Raw genomic sequence first — 17256 nt, 5'->3', positions numbered from 1 at the left:
ATAATTGCGATGTCATCATTGTAAAGTCTTTAATAAAATAGAAAAAAAACATATGAGCGTAACACATACTTGCCCATTCTCCCAGAACCTATGGGTGACTCCCGAAATAGGAGGAGATTCTCCCAGGTTCCATAAAAAAATGGGCAAGGGGCATGGCATAATGTGGCATGGGGGTGCCGTTGTGCCCCTCAGCCAGGGCCAGATCCAGGGGGGGGGGACGCGACCAGTGCGATCGCTCTCCCCCCTCCTATCAGGTGCAGGCAGATGAGACTGCTGCTGAGTTCAATGACAGCAGCAGCAGACTCCCTGTACTCACTGCAGCCCAGCACACAGCAGTGTATGCTGGACGCTGCTGCCTCTGACAGGGTAGGGGAGCGGCGGCCCCCACCTGGACCCTCCAGCAAGCCGGGTAATGAGTGCCCGCTCCCCCCTCTTGGCACCCCTGCTTACAATAAGTAAAAGTTTGTAAATTGTCACACAATCCCTATTTTAGGGGGAGATGTACTAAGCCTTGGAGAGAGATAATGTGGAGAGAGATAAAGTACCAACCAATCAGCTCTGTTTGAAAAATGACAGTTAGGAGCTGATTGGGTGGTACTTCATCTCTCTCCAAGGCTTAGTACATATACCCCTAAAGTAACATAAGTTTTGTTTGTGAAGATACAGAGTCAAGTTCTTTTTTCCTGCCAAACAAATAAATATATATAACCTGTACAGGGCCGAGTCTCAATAATAGGCCTTGGACAGTTTTCCTGGTTCTCCAAAGACTGTATAATAAAGGTTCTTGATCGGGTCTGCCGACCAACTGTTTCAAAACTGCGCCCATCAATGCAGGTGACCTCACAGGAACTCCAATGGGACCATTCCGTAAGGTGGCAATCACCTAAAGGACAAATATAATACAATCAGACACACGAATATCAGGATAATTATAATGTAATGTCTTCTCTCCCAGATAATCGAGCCCCCTGTCATGCAATTTAGAAATGTCAATGTAGATAAGCGTATCCTTGTCTGTGTAATGATACATCCGGGACTTGACACATGAGCTGGTTCAGTGCATAGCGTCTGCTTTACAGAACGCTGCAGAGATTTCAGAGAAATTAAAAATGCAATGTGCTTCATACGCAAGACAGGAACAAGTTGTGGGACGTAATCACCATCATTGGTGTTTTATAGCATTTTTATTATAAAATCATACAATATATTCCTTATAACCGTACAGGATGTTCGAGGATTTGATAGATTAATGTAAGAATAGTCAATAGCATACTACATATTTGCATTACATTTCTATGCTCTTAAACCTCTGTTATTAGGACCATTGTGTGCGTGTGTCAGGGAGGGGGGGTGTCAAAAAGACAAAGCCGTGTCCCCAGAATTGTGTGGCGATGCTCCCTTCAGCAGTGTCATGCAGCATCTAAAGAGGGGGCAAGGTGTTTGGAGCAGTCATGGTTACAAAACCATACTTAGGGCCTCATTTATCAACAAATTTTATCATTTGTTGCGTAAAATAATGGTGATCCAGCCAATCAGCTCCCTACTGTCATCTGTTTGGAAAATGACAGTTGGGAGCTGATTGGCTGGAGAACCATTTATAATACCAACAAGTTTTATCACTCATTGTGAATAATAAAACTCGTTGATAAATAAGGCCCTTAGTACCAGGACCCAAAGCTTCTAATGGCAAGCTTGCTGGATTCCGCCCCAAGCTTTTTTAGTAGTAACAAATATAATATTATAAACAATATAAAAATGTAAAAATAATCAAAAATCTTTTCAATCTTTTTGTTAATGCCAAGTGACACATGAAAAATAATACAAAGCACTGATCGGTGAAAGCATTCCCAAAAATGTTATAATCAATTGATGGAATAAAGTGTTCAGAATAGGTGTAACGCAGCTGATGTTTCATTATATAACTTTTGCCTTTGAACAACGTAAATCCGAAATCTAACTACTGTGGTACAGGAATTGCTAATGTACTGTGGACCTGATTCAGCATTTGTACGCAAACTCAATGGTTTGTGTAGAACTCCAATGTTTGAAGATCTGCGCATGTGCATAACTGCTTCTGTGAGTTAGCTTGCAGTGTCCGGACGCCGCAGCCGTTTGGGGGCTGCGTCAGACAGGGTCCCAGAAAACAAAGGAGTATCAACCCCATTTTCTGGGTGTGCTGAAGCCAGTGGCTACTGAAGGTTACTCCTCATGCTGCACCCTTGGGCACATCAGTGGATCACAGAAGCCGTCAGGAAGCGTCTATTTACACAAGACCCCTTCTGCGCCATTAGAATATTACTGCACAGTAGCTGTGTCCAAGGATGCAGCTACAGTGTAATAGTGTACAACTGTGAGTCAGGCCCTGTATCACAATCCGCTTTCACATTACAGTATGTAAAACACTGAGGGGCCTATTCATCGATAAATGGCCCGGTAACCATGTGCAAATGCCAGTTTCCGCATATTTTAGTTACCGGGCCATTCATCATCAGGGGTCCAATAGGGCTCCCTGATATTTAGCAAAGTCTGAAAACTGAAAGTTTTCGGAGTTTGCTTATGAGTGCAAGCACCATCTTCAGACGACGCTTGCTCTCGTAGCCCCGCTCCTTCCTATGGGAAGGAGTTCCGGGAATACGAAGAGGGATCCGAGTGGAGTCCCCGGCGGCTGTGCGCACGCGTGACCTCGGGCTACGCATGCGTAGCCGGGCCAATGGGGAGGAGGTAAGTAACGCAGCTACATCTGTAGTTGTGATACTAACCGAGGGGACACCTGCTTTTCAGAGCAGCTGTCCCCGCACCGGAGCAATGATGAATTGCTCCGGTATAAACTATCCCCTGCTGCGAGTTGGATACTTAGGTATCCCTCGCAGCGAGAACAATAATTAATTATCGGAGCCATACAGCCTCCGTTGATGAATAGGTCCCTGAATGGTAAAAGCAACAACCACAGTATATATAGTTACCTGGACAAGCAACATAACAGCTCATGCTGAGTAGATTTTCCTCACTGGGTAATTGGCCACAGAATTTAGGGTCTACTTGCTGTTTGGTTCCAGAGATGGTAATATTGTGCACCACACATGTGAGGTTACGAGACTTAAATCCTTCTCCACACTGGCCATTCTGCAAAGATGAGCCGAGAAACAAATCATGATATTCCAAGCCTACTTCTGCTGAACACCAAAAATGATATCAATTAGGGATGCAGCACGTTTAGTATATGGTTTGGGATTTTAGCAAATTCCAGAAAAGATTCCCGTTGGAATGAATCCTAATCAGGGGTGTCTCCCCTGTGAGGTTAGTGCAGAGTGCATAGAGACATGCATGAGCTTCAATTACATATCATCCTGTAACATACAATACTTTGAAATTCGGATTTGGAATTTATTAAGCAGAATCTAAAAAAAGAATTGTGTGTATCCCTACCATTAATACGGATGAAGGAACCCTAGATTATAATGCAATATGGTTACACATAGTTTTCCCCAAATGAACATGGACTATAAGCTGAGCTTGAGATATTTTATTTATGATCTTGGTCCATTAATATTTCAAAACAAGGATCAATATACCTTGAGCTCCTTCTTTGATTTTTTCTTTTTTCAGACAGACACATCCCCATTATCCCAAACTGCTAAACTGGGCTCAACCAATTTGTACTTCACAGTCTTTGTTATTAAGCTTTTATGTGTTGTCACATTTGGTAGTAATACTAAAAGTACCTGCTTTTTATTAAAACCTTAAGATAAGGGGAGAGATTCATCTGCTAACCTGTTTCAAAAAGTCAAAATTACACTAGAAATTTTAAATAAATAGGTCATTACAAATCTTTCTATTTAAACATATAGGGCTAATTTAGTACACAAATTGCTGCGAGAAGCAGCGGTGGATACTAAAACACTGGTGCAATTCAACATTGCTCCGGTGCGGAGACAGCTGATCCAAAAATCATCTTTCCCCGCAATCTTTATCACCACTACTTACGTAGCAGAGAAACTTAGCACTGCCGAGTCTGACTTGGCAGTGCTATTGTGCATACGTGAACTGGGATTTTTGTATGCGCACAAAGCTCTCAATTAGCAGAGGGAGCGGAACAGAGGCAGAGGGATCCAGAAGAATCCCTTATCTCAACCCGGACCTCTATAGGAAGAAGCGTAGGTCTCCACCAGGGACGTGCGGTCACGGTAGTCATACTCCCTCCCCTATCACACTCCCTGTCATGCTCCAGAGTTTTGATATAAAAACTGTGTTTTTATACATGTGTGCCTCCCCAACCATTGACCTCACCGCACGTCACTGGTCTATACTGTCTAATTTTTCAAAACTTCTGTATTTTCGGAGCTTAATTAATTTTTGTCACAATACTATTATATTGCCGGGCTAGATTGGGACTGAAAGATAAGCAGGAGATATCCATGATATCTCCTGTATTACGTTTGTACAGAATGGCCCCAATACTTAATTTCTACAAAAGTAGGTGAAATTTAATATTAACACCTACTTTTGTAGAAATTAAGGGATAATGAATAGATCCCCATAAAAACAAAAAAAAAGGTGTATAATGTTAATTCACCATTTAGCAACATGCTTGATTACATCTTTTCCGCTTTTGTGGCAAATTGCACCACACATGGCGCGAGTCGCATATGCGCAAGCATGTACGCTCACTGCTGGCACACCCGCAACTCCATAAGTTGCATGGTACAAAAGCAGCCCGTGGCATGGCTTAACGTAGCGCACGCTGCTGCGGCTAATCGCATGTCGCGATGCGTGCGCACGTTTGTAGTGCGATCAGCAAAGATGCAAGAGGACACATCTGTACGTCACTTGAGTAGTGTCTATTAAGAATAGTAGTCACCGTTTAATGTTTGCTGGGGTTAGCCATGATGCTCTGTATTGCAAGGAAACATGCCCCTTTATTTAAACAGCAATGAGATAACTGATGATTACTATGGGTTACCATAGGCAAAGGCAGGGGGGGTTTCCGTCTGCCTGGAAACCCCCCTCCCCAGCCCACATCATGACCACAATAGAAATAGTAAGGTAATTTTACTAGTGCTGAATGTTCTTCACAGTATCACAAATGAAATAATTAGCACCACCTGTGGATCTTTTAACATGTATCAGTCAGTAATAAATAACCTGTGCACCAACTAGGAGATCTGGAAAACATTCACTGTTAGGGATGTGCTGCTATAGAGCCCAATATGTACATATATGTCCAGGGCAGGGCTAGATTATTCTGCTGCTCCCCCAGACTCCCAGACTTGCTCTAATGCTCTCGAATGGTGCACACATCTAAAATAAAACCATTCAGCTCCAGTAGGATGGCCCTATTGCTGCATTTAAAGGGTTACTGTGATTGCTGGTCCTGTATATGATGGAATTATGACACACAATATACTTTGTATGGCGCATATTAAAGCTGGTTAAATGCTAATTCTACCCTCTTCATGGACAGGCCACACTCACTCTAAAATCAAGCATTTGGAAACCCTCCTCTAGAAATCCTGCGTTTGCCACTGGTTACAGTACTTTTTGAGCAGTTGCCAGTGTACCTATTTTCATAATTATCTCCCAATGCTTATTTTGGTATTCAACATTAGCTATGCTGAGGCTGACATTCAAATTGCATCTGAATGATACATAATATTAAGCTGTCTAAGCTCAGTTCCCATTGAATTCCTGGACTACTTTCCCTAAAGTACTGTACAGACACCTGCATCATCTTCAGACCTGTATCTACCATTCCTCTGGCTGCACAGGTAGTGTCTGCACCTGGTTCCTGATTCTGCTACAAGCCTGTGCTCATCATTCCCTGGCAGCACAAATAGTTACAGCTTGTTCCTGATTCCTGTATAGCTGGTTCTGCTCCGCATCCCAGCCCATCCCAAATAACTGGTTCTGCTCTGCATCCCAGCATATCCTGTATAGCTGGTTCTGCTCTGCATCCCAGCACATCCTGAACAGCTGATTCTGCTCCTCGCCTGTTGAACCAATCCACAGACAACATATGTAATTCCACTCCATTCCTGGCTCTATTCCTGATTATACACTACCATCCATTCCGGTTTCGGTCTGCATTCTGGTTCTGCTTCCATCTGAGTACATCAGTGCCCATCCAGTATATTGCTGCAGCAAGAGTACCTATAGGATATTATGCATGCTTTATGAGGTTGTGATTTGGACCTCCATCTACTATCGCAGTGGATCCACAATATTACCACACACATTATTTTGATATGTTTTTATTTTCATGATTGTATTGTTTTTATATTTATATTAAACTGCATCTATTATCAGCGCTGCATATTTTCCTTTCTATATTGTCATATAGGAGGCTGACTACCTCCCCTTTTTGCAGCTGCTGGGAAGACTTCTCACCACAGCGTCCTATTTACTATCTTTATAGTTCTATTCTTGCATAATATTAAGCTGTTTCTAGATAATCTTCATATTATAAATGGGGATCCGGGATACAGTCAAAATGCTGATGACTGGGAGTAAAGACAGGCGTCAAAATCCCGGTTAGGGTTAGGCACCACTAATGGAGGGTTAGGGTTAGAGGGGGGAGAGAGGAGGGTTAGGATACTTACCAGCCCCAGTCAGGATTTAGAGCGTTCAGACTTGCGGCGTCGGGATTTAGTCAGACTTATTCCCGGCCGTCAGCATTTCATACCCAACCCAGGGATCCTGGCGGATGCTTACAATATGTCACATTATAGCAGAAAACACAAGAATCAACCCAGCAGGACAAAATGAACACTGGGGCAAGAATAATGGCTCTTTTTTGAACCTACCACAAACACCCTGCAACCACATTTCCATCTTTTTGAGTAGGGTATTAGTGCAGGGGTTCCCAACCACAGTCCTCAAGGCACTCTAACAGTCTAGGTTTTAAGGATAGCCATAATTGAGCACAGGTGACGTAATTAGTACCTAAGTTATTTTGATTTAACTGCCTGTGCTCAAGCATGGATATCACTAAAACCAGAACTGTTAGTGTGCCTTGAGGACTGAGGTTGGGAATCACTGTATAATACCTCTTTTCCACCAAAAACCCAGGTCCGACCTGGGTTTTTGGAGATGGTTGCAACCCTGGTCAGACCCAGGTCAAACCCATTTACACTGCACCTTGGATCTGGGTTACTCCCAGGTCAGCCCTGTGCACACTGAACTCAGGTCTGCCCTGCTAAACCTGTGAGGTCAATAAAAGTGTGAGGTGACTGCCCCACAACCACCAATCAGCTCATTTTAGGCATGACCCAGGTCAGATAACCCGGGTTGCACCGTTTACACTGCACCATTACCCGGGTCCATCCTGGGTCCAACCCTGGTAGCTACCTGGGTTGGATTGCTGGGTCACTTGACCTGGGTTATTTTTAAGGAACCCTTTTACACTGAGCTGCGACCCAGGTAGACCCAGCAAAAACCCAGGTTTTTATTCTGGTGTAAAAGGGGTATTAGTGATACGGCTACTGCATTATATTGACTTCTCACTGTTTTCCTGGGATGTAAAACATTCAACACCATTTACCATTATTATTCTGATATCTGTCATAAGAAAATGAAAAAGTTTGCTGAAATAGAGAGACTTGTAACAAAGAAGCAATTCATTATTTGTGGTTAGAAAGAGTGGGCTTGGGAATTTATTATTTCACCAGTGGAGAAATAATGAGCATAGGAGGGAGCTGGAGTGGACACACATAAGTAAGAACAAAACCATTAAAAGAATGTAATTTGTAGGATAGAACCATTTTAGAGCTAATGAGACGCACAGAAGTTATTTTTAGTTAGATTCGTTATTTCAATATTATCACTTAGACTCCTGGAGCACTATGTATGAAAACTCGGAGCAATTTTCTGGTGGCAGAATAAAATAAAACATTCATAGAATGAATGTGCCAACACTTAATCCCATTTACAGACTTCCCTCAACATTCTAAAGATAAGAACAGAATTCTACTAATAAAATAAATGATTCTGAGATATATTCATGTTTTATTTTACTATTTAAATTTTTTTTTCTCCTTTTAAACTGCAATCGTAATAACATTATGGCAAGGTACTGATTCATCAGTCATTAGGGAATGCAATGAATTGTAAACTCTTTCCTCCAACAAGTGTGGCACTGGCAGTCTAGATGGGATTGGTATGAAATACCGCCGGTTCAAATCCCGACGCTGGAGGACCGGCAGTGAAGATCCCGACAGGTATTTAAACTATTACTAACCTAACCTCCCCACCCGAATCCTTAACCCTCCCTTAGAGTTGCCAACCCTAATGTCCCCCCCAAGTGCCTAAACCTAATCCCCCCTTCCCCGCAGCCTAAACCTAGGTCTCCTGGGGGGGTGCCTAACCCCTCCTTACCCTAGCCTAACCCTAACCCTCCCAGGGGGGTGCCTAACCCTAAGTCGCCCCCGGGAGCCCCTAACCTAACCCTCCCCCCCCCCGCGGCTGTCCGCGTTCGGCGCCCGGCTTACCTTTGACCGGTATGCTGGGCATCGGGCTCCCGGTGCAGGTAAAATGACAGGCGGCAGGATTTCGACGCCTGTCATTAGACCCCTGCTGGGATTAGACAGTCGGGAAGCCGGCAGTCAGCATTTCGACCATCTGCTTCCTGACTACATCCCGTCTAGACTATAAAGTACAGTACTGTATTGCAGGTATTCAGATAGGGATGTTTAGTTTGCTGCTGTGCTTACCACATACTGTCTGAGATGACAACAATCAAAGTTACCAAGAACAGTAAGTATAAGGGGTAAGTGGAGGAGCTACACCTGCAGCTGTAAACAAATACAGACATATCTCACTTTTTATATAGAAAAGATAAAACACAATTTTGCAAATGGAAGTTTTCTTCTTCAGTCCACAGGGATACCATGGGGAATATTATGTTTGGAGACCAGGCACCAAACAATTAAAGCTTCAGTTCCCAGGATGCCTCGGGTCCTCCTCCATATATACCCCGCCCCTAGCCTTCGGACTTCAGTTGTTCGTTTGGTGCAGCAGGATCAAGACACACCTTTGTAACAGGGGACTGCTCTGGCAGTCCTAAGCTTTTATTTTATGTTTTATTTTATTTTTTTGGGGTTGGCAGTACTAAGTGTCTAAATTAAGAAGCATATACTGCGACTCCATCTACCCCCGCTGGGCCACAACACCAGTGACTGGGCTGGTGATTTTGTCGGGTCGCGGCTAAGCTTGCTAGCCGCAATGCTGCGACCTGGACTGCATGGAGATATCAGGTAAGGCGATACAGGGAATCGGGTGCGGGAGTCCTTGCTTCTGGTGTCAGAGATGCACCAGAAGCCGCTGCTGTCAGGGCCCGGGATTGTCCACATCCTCACTACACCACCGGGGCCTTATCGTCTGACACCGGTGATCGGCAGCAGGCGCTTCTGCTACCACAAGGCTAGCGTACACGATTGGTTAACGCAGCTTAGGGGAGAGAGGCGGTCCCCAGCAGCTCCTCCCCCGACCCAGATGCAGTCCCTACAAAGGATTTTGGGTTTGGGTTGCTCCGCCTACCCTCCACGTGTGTATGAGATGCTCACGGTCCACGCTCAGTGTGCCCTGTAGCTGTTGGTCTCAGGAGGGTATGGGTCAGTTTCCCAGTATACCTCTCCCTTGGTTAAGGTATATAGGGCCTGATTCAGTGCCGGACGCAATTAGCGCTCGCTCGTCCAGAAAATAGGGGTGGCTATTCAAATCAACCGTTCGCTCTTTGCGGTCTGTTCACGCCTCTAGGTCTGAACGAACGAACAAAACTTGTGGTCGTTTTTTGGAAACTACGCCCCCTGGCCGCTCGCATCCTACGTCATGTCCACTATTTATTAGATTAATCGAGTACATCGACCAGTGTATGAACTGCTCGCTATTCTTGTGGTTGGTTTTTGCTACCACAATCTTGCGAGCAGTTCTGGCTATAAAATAACCCAGTGACGTGGTCAATGACGCTGCTGTATTAATTATGCACACCCATAAAACGCCCGTTTTGACCTTTAAGCACACCTGCGTTCTGATCTCCACTCCACGTTTTCAAGCACCTTCCCCTGTTACCACCCACATACGCCTATTTCTGTCACTCAAATTTTCAGGCATTCGCTATTTTGCGAGCACATGAATCTCGACCGCACTGACTGGTTCGCGCATGCGTATAACGATCCGCACGCATGCGCAGTTGGACAAACATCGCTCGGAGCGAACGAGAGGCCGCTTACGAGCGGCTCTGAATCAGGCCCATAGTGCTCTATATCCTACCATTCCTTTGTGTTTGTGTAGTTTATTTAGAGTCGATTGTAATTTTATTACATATGTATTGTATGTTGCTATTTGCTAGCTGCTGTTTAGACACTGTCTTTTATTTCTGTCTGTCAATTATAACTATCACTGTTTTATCTCTCCATCCTCCTGGGGTGGAGATTTTTCTTTGAGTACTTCACATTCATTTAGATTTTGTGCAGGCTATCACATAACATTTCAATTATTGCCTGTACTGAACATGTCAAAAGATGAAGGGATACAGGAGGGGGAACCCACTGTGCTGGTTTCATGTGAATCATGTATGGCTTATTTGTCCCCTTAGGACATTAAGGATGGTTTGTGTGTTGTCTGTCATAAAGAGCCACCTAACCAGTCCGATTTACCTGTTCCTGGACAAGAGCCTTCTTGGGTAGCCTCTTTGTCCCAGGTAATGAAGCAGTTTGTCGATCGTATGGCTGCTCCCACTATGCCTCCTTGGATGGGGTCGCCACAGCATGCTATGTTTGCACCACTATACATTTTTCCTGAAAGGATGTTGATGGCCATTCTAGTCGGAGTATGGCAGCATCTAATGTTGATAGCAGCCCATTAGTTAATAAGCTAACTTGCGCTTAGGCGCCTTAATATCAGTCTGCTCAACATATGGATTCAGACGTATCATCAGAGGATTCAGATGATGCGCAAAGTTCCTCTCCAGAGTCTAGCTCGGGGGAGGAGAACCATCCGTCTATAGTGGATGTTCCTTTTTTGGTGAAGGCGGTTAAATCAATCCTAGACATTCAGGATGGTGAACCAGCTCATAGTAAGAAGGCTCCAATGTTTAACCACCACCAGAAGGTGGCCAAAACAGAGTTTCCTGTATCTGAACAGCTCACTGAGCTTATGGATGGGACATGAAGTAACCCTGACAAACGTTTTTATGTGAATAAAAGAGTAACATTGTTGTATCCTTTCCCGGTTTCTGTATGTACTAAGCGGGAGGTATTTCCTACTGTGGATGCTCATGTGAAACATTTAATCAGAAATGCTACATTGCCTATTCTGTCGGCATCTTCCCTAAAGGATTCCATGGATAAAAATATTGAAGCATGTCTTAAAACGATCTTTTCATCATCTGGAGCCTTTACTCGTCCAGTTATGGCTGGAGCCTGGGTAGCCAAAGCTATTGAATAATGGATGGGAGCATTGGAAAATTCTCTACCAAATGCTACCAGAGAACAGATGATGTATATCTCCCATATACGGGAATCGACTTCCTATCTGGGAGGAGCTGCTGTAGATGCTGGAATTTTAGTTTCTAAAGCATCAGCAGCTTCAAGAGTGGCACGCAGGACCCTTTGGTTAAGATCCTGGAAAGCTGATACAGGATCAAAGAAGGCGCTGGAAGTTTTACCTTTCTATTGAAAAGTACTTTTTGGAGCAGAGTTGGATAAAATAATAGCTACTCTGGCAGCTTCAGAGTCAGCAGGTCTGCCATTTAAGGCAACTATAAAGTCTAGGAAGGTTTCTTTTTGGTCCTTCTGTTCTCAGGGATGAGCAAGGGAACAGCCATCCTCTAAGACGTCTAGTTTTCACAAAATATCAAGGCGACAAACTACTGAAAGAGGTCTGGCCCGGCAAGATGTCCAGCTTCTAATACAGACGACAAATCCTCTGCCTGATGGGGCGGGCCTCATCCTGGGGGATCCCAGGGGGGAGGCTGACTTCTTCAATTTGCGGATTGTTGGCATCAAACAACAACAGATGCCTGGGTCCGAGAAGTGGTCTCTCAGGGGTATGCCCTCACTTTCAGGAGGCATCCTCCCCAGAAGTTTTTTGCACAGATCCTCCAGCAGATGCAGTAAAGGTTTTTACCATTCAGGAAGCCATTCACTCCCTGCTGCAGGCGGGTGTAATAGTGCTGATTCCTGTGTCTCAACAGGGAAGGTGTTATTATTCCAATCTATTTATGGTTTAGAAACCGAATGCGGTTTATCGCCCTATACTAAATCTAAAAACCCTCAACAGGTTTATCCATGTACCTAATTTACGTATGGAAACTCTCTGATCAATTGCTTGTTCTTATTATACCATCCCACAAGCAATTTTTACAGTTTGCTGTCCTTCAGCAACATTACCAATTTCAGGCTCTACCCTTTGGCCTATCTACGGCTCCCCGGGTATTTACCAAAATAATTGCAGTCATGATGCCCTATCTCAGGTGTTGGGAAGTCAGAATTCTGCCATATCTGGATGACCTTCTGATAATGGCACAGACTCCGATTGTTTTACAAAACCATCTTCATCTGACCATAGCCTGCTTACAAAAGCACGGCTGGATCATCAATTGGAAGACATCACTTTCTCCAACACAGCAGATAGTACAGCTGGGAGCTCTTCTGGATTCTCAGGCACAGACAGTGCTTCTGCCAAAAGACAAGATTATGGCCCTATCATTGCATATATACGCAATCTGTTTAGCAAGTGAAGGGTATCCATTCTGTTAGCAATGCAGGTCCTGGGAGCAATGGTATCCACCTTTGACATGGTGGGGTATACCCAGTTCCATTCCAGGCCTCTGCAATATTGATTGTTTCTCTGCAAGTGGAACGGACAGTATCATCAAATAAAGTACCAGAGGATCCTTCTTACTCCAGAGGTTCGTCACTCCCTCCTGTGGTGGGTGAGAAAGGATCATCTGAACAAAGGAAGCCCATTCTGGATTCTATATTAGGTGCTGCTCACCACAGATGCCAGCCTTCACGGATGGGGAGCAGTGACAGGTCGTCACACCTTGCAGGAAAGATCGACAAATTAGGAAAGTCATCTGCCAATAAACATTCTGGAACTGCGAGCAGTATACAAAGCACTTGTCATGGCACAGGACCTGCTCCAGGGCAAGCTTGTCCAGATCCAGTCCAACAATGCAACAACAGTGGCCTACCTCAATCATCAGGGAGGCACAAGTTATGCATCCATGAAAGAAGTGACAAGGGTTCTGATTTGGGCAGAACGTCATCTTCCGGCCATCTCGGCAATATTAATACCTGGAGTCCTCATTTGGGAAGCAGACTTCCTAAGCCGCCAGGACATACACACCGGAGAGTGGTCTCTCCATCTGGGAGTGTTTCAGCTCCTGGAAAACAAATGGGTCTACCAGAGATAGATCTCATGGTCACATCACAACCACAAGGTCCTCAGGTACAGGTCCAATTCCCGAGACACATCAGAAACCTTTGCAGATGCACTAGCAGTAAGATGAGACTTCAAGCTGGCATATCTCTTTCCTCCGATCTCCCTCCTCCCAAGAGTTCTCAGGAAATTCAAGCAGGAAGATGGAACAGTAATCATGGTGTCTCCAGCTTGGCCCAGACGTCATTGGTTCACCGGCATACAGAATCTGTCAGTAGACAGTCCATATCCTCTTCCTCTATGGCAGGATCTGCTAACGCAAAGGTCCCTGCCGGCATTCGGACTTACCTCGCCTGGCTTTGATGGCGTGGCTCTTGAATCTTCCATCCTAAGAGCAAAAGATTTTTCCAATTCTGTAATTAAAACGATGTATAGGGCATGGAAGCCTGCCTCTGCCTGCATATATTACAGAGTTTGGCATTCATTTGGTCAATGGTGTTCCCACAGAAAGTATGATCCTAAGGTGTTTAGGATTTCCAGGATACTAGCTTTTCTCCAGGCAGGTCTAGACGGTGGTCTCTGTCTGGCTACTTTGAGAGTGCAGGTTTCTGCACTGTCAGTCTAGTTCCAGAAGAAGATTGCCTCAATACCAGATGCTAGAATTTTGTTCAAGGAGTTCTGCGAGTTCAGCCTCCTTTTGTTCCACTGGTAGCACCGTGAGATTTGTCTTTGGTTCTTAAGGGGCTACAAGCTCCTCCATTTGAACCTCTAGACTCTGTAGATTTGAAGTGATTGACAGCGAAGACACTTTTTCTTCTCGATATCTCTTCTGCTCAGTGCTTTCTGTCGCTCTCCTTTTTTGATTTTTCACCAGGATAAAGCTGTTCTTTGTACAAGGAAGAGTTACCTTCCTAAGGTAGTGTCCCGTTTTCATATAAATGAAGAAACTGTAGTTCCAGCTTTTCAGGCTCCAGATCTTTCTGTAGGTGAAGCCTCCATGGATGTAGTTCATGCTCTCCATATCTATGTAGAGCTCACAAACTCTGTTAGAAAATCAGATGCTTTTCTTGTATTATATAGTTTTCACAAGCGAGGATGGCCAGCTTATAAGCAGACTCTAGCGAGATGACTACGGATGACTATCTCTCAGGTGTACACACAGGCTGATCTCCCTGTCACAAGCACGGTGACAGCACATTTTACTCACAGTCTGTAGGGCCACCGTGGGTGTTTAGTCGTGGTGCCTCTGCTGAACAATTGTGCAAGGCAGCCACGTGGTCTTCTGTCCACACTTATCTTATTTTTATGCCTTTGATACATTTGCCTTTCAGGATGCTTCCTTTGGGAGATGAATTCTCCTTTCTGCTCAGGAGTGTCCCCCACCCTAGGGGAACTGCTTCAGGACATCCCCATGATTATCCCTGTGGATCCCTATGGACTTGAAGAAGAAAATTAGAATTATGGTAGACTTACCTAGATAAATCCTTTTTTTTAAGGTCCATAGAGTCCACAGGGAACCCACCCTGATGCACCTGGCTACATGGGTATTTTTTATTTTGGTAGCAGATTCCCTCATTTTGTGTAAGAGTGTTTCTGGAGTACGATTGCTCTTTCTTCTCCTCTTTCCTTCTCCTGCCTTGAGACTAACTAAACTGAATTGCTATGACTAGGGGCGGGGTATATATGGAGGAGGATCCGAGGCATCCTGGGAGCTGAAGCTTTAACTGTTTGGTGCCTGGTCTCCAACCATAATATTCCCCATGGTATCCCTGTGGACCCTATGGACCTTGAAGAAAAGGAGTTATCTAGGTAAGTCTACCATAACTGTAATTATTTTCAGGCACTTATTGACAGAAGCAAAACATCCAACAATCTACAAAAGTTACAGTAAGCCTTTCATTCCTGCTTTATCACATTAAGGACTGCAAGGAACTACTACTGTATATTCACCTGTATACAGAGTTGTTAACATCTTTGCGGCTCACCCGTCTCCTATACGTACTCTTAGAGGTATATTTGCTGAAGTGCAGGTTTTTAGAAGTGGAGAAGTTGCCCATAGCAACTAATCAGATTTTAGCTATAACCTTCTAGAATCTGATTGGCTGCTATGGGCAACATCTCCAATTCTAAAGACCCGCACTTTAGTAAATATACCCCTCAGATTGATACTCGTCATCATCAACAATGTGCACCTACGCCAGCCCTATGACATGTCTGGCAATAGGTGCAGTTCCATAGACATGCCCTCGCTGAACATTGCCTGCTCTGTTACAGCCCAGCTACACTGCTTCAGTGGCCTGTGGAGATGAGATTGAAATGTGTATGACTCTGCATCGCCTGTATTTGCATACTGTAAGCTTGGTTCTGGAACATGTGTAGTGTGAATTCAAGATATGCCTGCACTGCACACCCTGCACCCATACTTTTTTTTTTATACTTACCACTCCGAAGTCCCACAGAGTAGCGCTACACAAAACGCTGGGAAAATGGCTGCCACATCATTTTTCCGGTGACCTGTGCATACGCAGTAGACTCTGGGCACACTCCAGAGAGGGAGTGAACAAGGGCCCCCTCCGCTTTTAATAAGCACCTGCTGTACATGCTGCAGTGTGCATGTCTGGAGAGTTCAAATGACACTTTAGGTGGCACTGTAGCAATGATTCTGGCTGCAGGGTGCTGTTCCTGGCACCCTGCTAGCAAAATGAAGGGGCTGTGGGGCAGCGATGGTGATGCATACTGGGCTCTACACGGCAGCACCATTTACACACCCTTAGTTACGGCCCTGTTTATGCTTACACACTTCCCCCTGCTTACCTCCCACACTTCTTCCTTCTCTGGAAACCTCAGTAGTCATTGTAATTTACATAAATAAAAAAACCTTATAATAGTAATACCCAGATACTGTCAGTGCACACTATTTCTATTAAAAGTACAAAGAGCCATATTCATTATGTTAATTATTCTCAGGGCACGGACATTCTAACTAGCATTCATCATTGCTCCTGCAAAGAGACAGCTGATCCGAAAATCTGCATTTCTAGGTACTGTGACAAGGTCACTGGCATCATAGTGGAAGGCAATATATTTGCCCTAGACTCCTGGCCTATGTGTTTTGAAACCTCAGGAAGATGTTTGTGTTAGGAGCATTTTGGGCCATTAGCTTCACAGGAGGCTAATTAGGGCTTTCAGCTGTGTGGCTGTGTTTTAAGGCCGTCAGGCTGATCAGTATGGAAAGACACTACCTGAGAAAAGAGAGTCTTTTCGTGTCTCTCTGAGAGAAACAGGTCACTGAGACCAGGTAAACTATGTCTGGTAAAACTTCTTGCACCTTGTTTTATTATAAAAAGCTAGGATCACTTTTGTGTTTAGTTAGTGCCAGACGACAAGGTGTTTGTTTCTGTTTATTTTTGTTTTGCTGCATAATAAAACTGGCTGAGGCCAAATGCACCAGACCAAAGGACTTTGTGTGGTTTCTCAGCTGCTGCACATAGCCATCTACCCCAGGAGATGGTACCAGTTCTCCAACCCTGTTACAGTACATACCACGATAAATGTGTACCTGATAAGAGGCAGGATGTACTGCATCACAGATCCAATGCTTATTACATCCCGCCCTATGTCATTATCACCAAATCCCTCTTTTTAAATGTTTTTCAGATTCATTTAATACCATCAGAAAACATAGAAGCATATAATATAAGTCCCATTATTCTGCTTCACATGTGCAATGTGTATGTATATGGCAACATAGAGGTGTAGTTCTGTTCTGCATCTTTACCCCTGGTGCCTAGACAAATAGTCCCACCACTGGCCTATGGTCTCAGCTGTGTCTTCTCCAGTAGTGTAGATAATATACACTGGTGCCACAAGGACAGTGCA

The 17256-nt window shown here is 44.4% G+C and overlaps 1 protein-coding gene across 1 annotated transcript in view; it reads right to left on the bottom strand.

The window, feature by feature from the left end:
• The window catches only part of THSD7B (thrombospondin type 1 domain containing 7B), a 651631-nt gene that overhangs the window by 22402 nt on the left and 611973 nt on the right, over positions 1–17256 (bottom strand). The window contains exons 22-23 of the mRNA XM_088474863.1: positions 2964–3123; positions 710–883 (exon numbers count right to left, since the gene is read on the bottom strand). Of these exons, the coding sequence (XP_088330989.1) occupies positions 710–883; positions 2964–3123 (334 nt within the window). The remainder of the gene's footprint in view (positions 1–709; positions 884–2963; positions 3124–17256) is intronic.

The sequence above is a fragment of the Taudactylus pleione genome, unplaced genomic scaffold, assembly GCF_031769625.1.
Source record: "Taudactylus pleione unplaced genomic scaffold, aTauple2 ptg000156l, whole genome shotgun sequence".
In the NCBI taxonomy this organism is placed as follows: Eukaryota; Metazoa; Chordata; class Amphibia; order Anura; family Myobatrachidae; genus Taudactylus; species Taudactylus pleione.
This window is presented reverse-complemented; position numbering and strand designations above follow the sequence as displayed.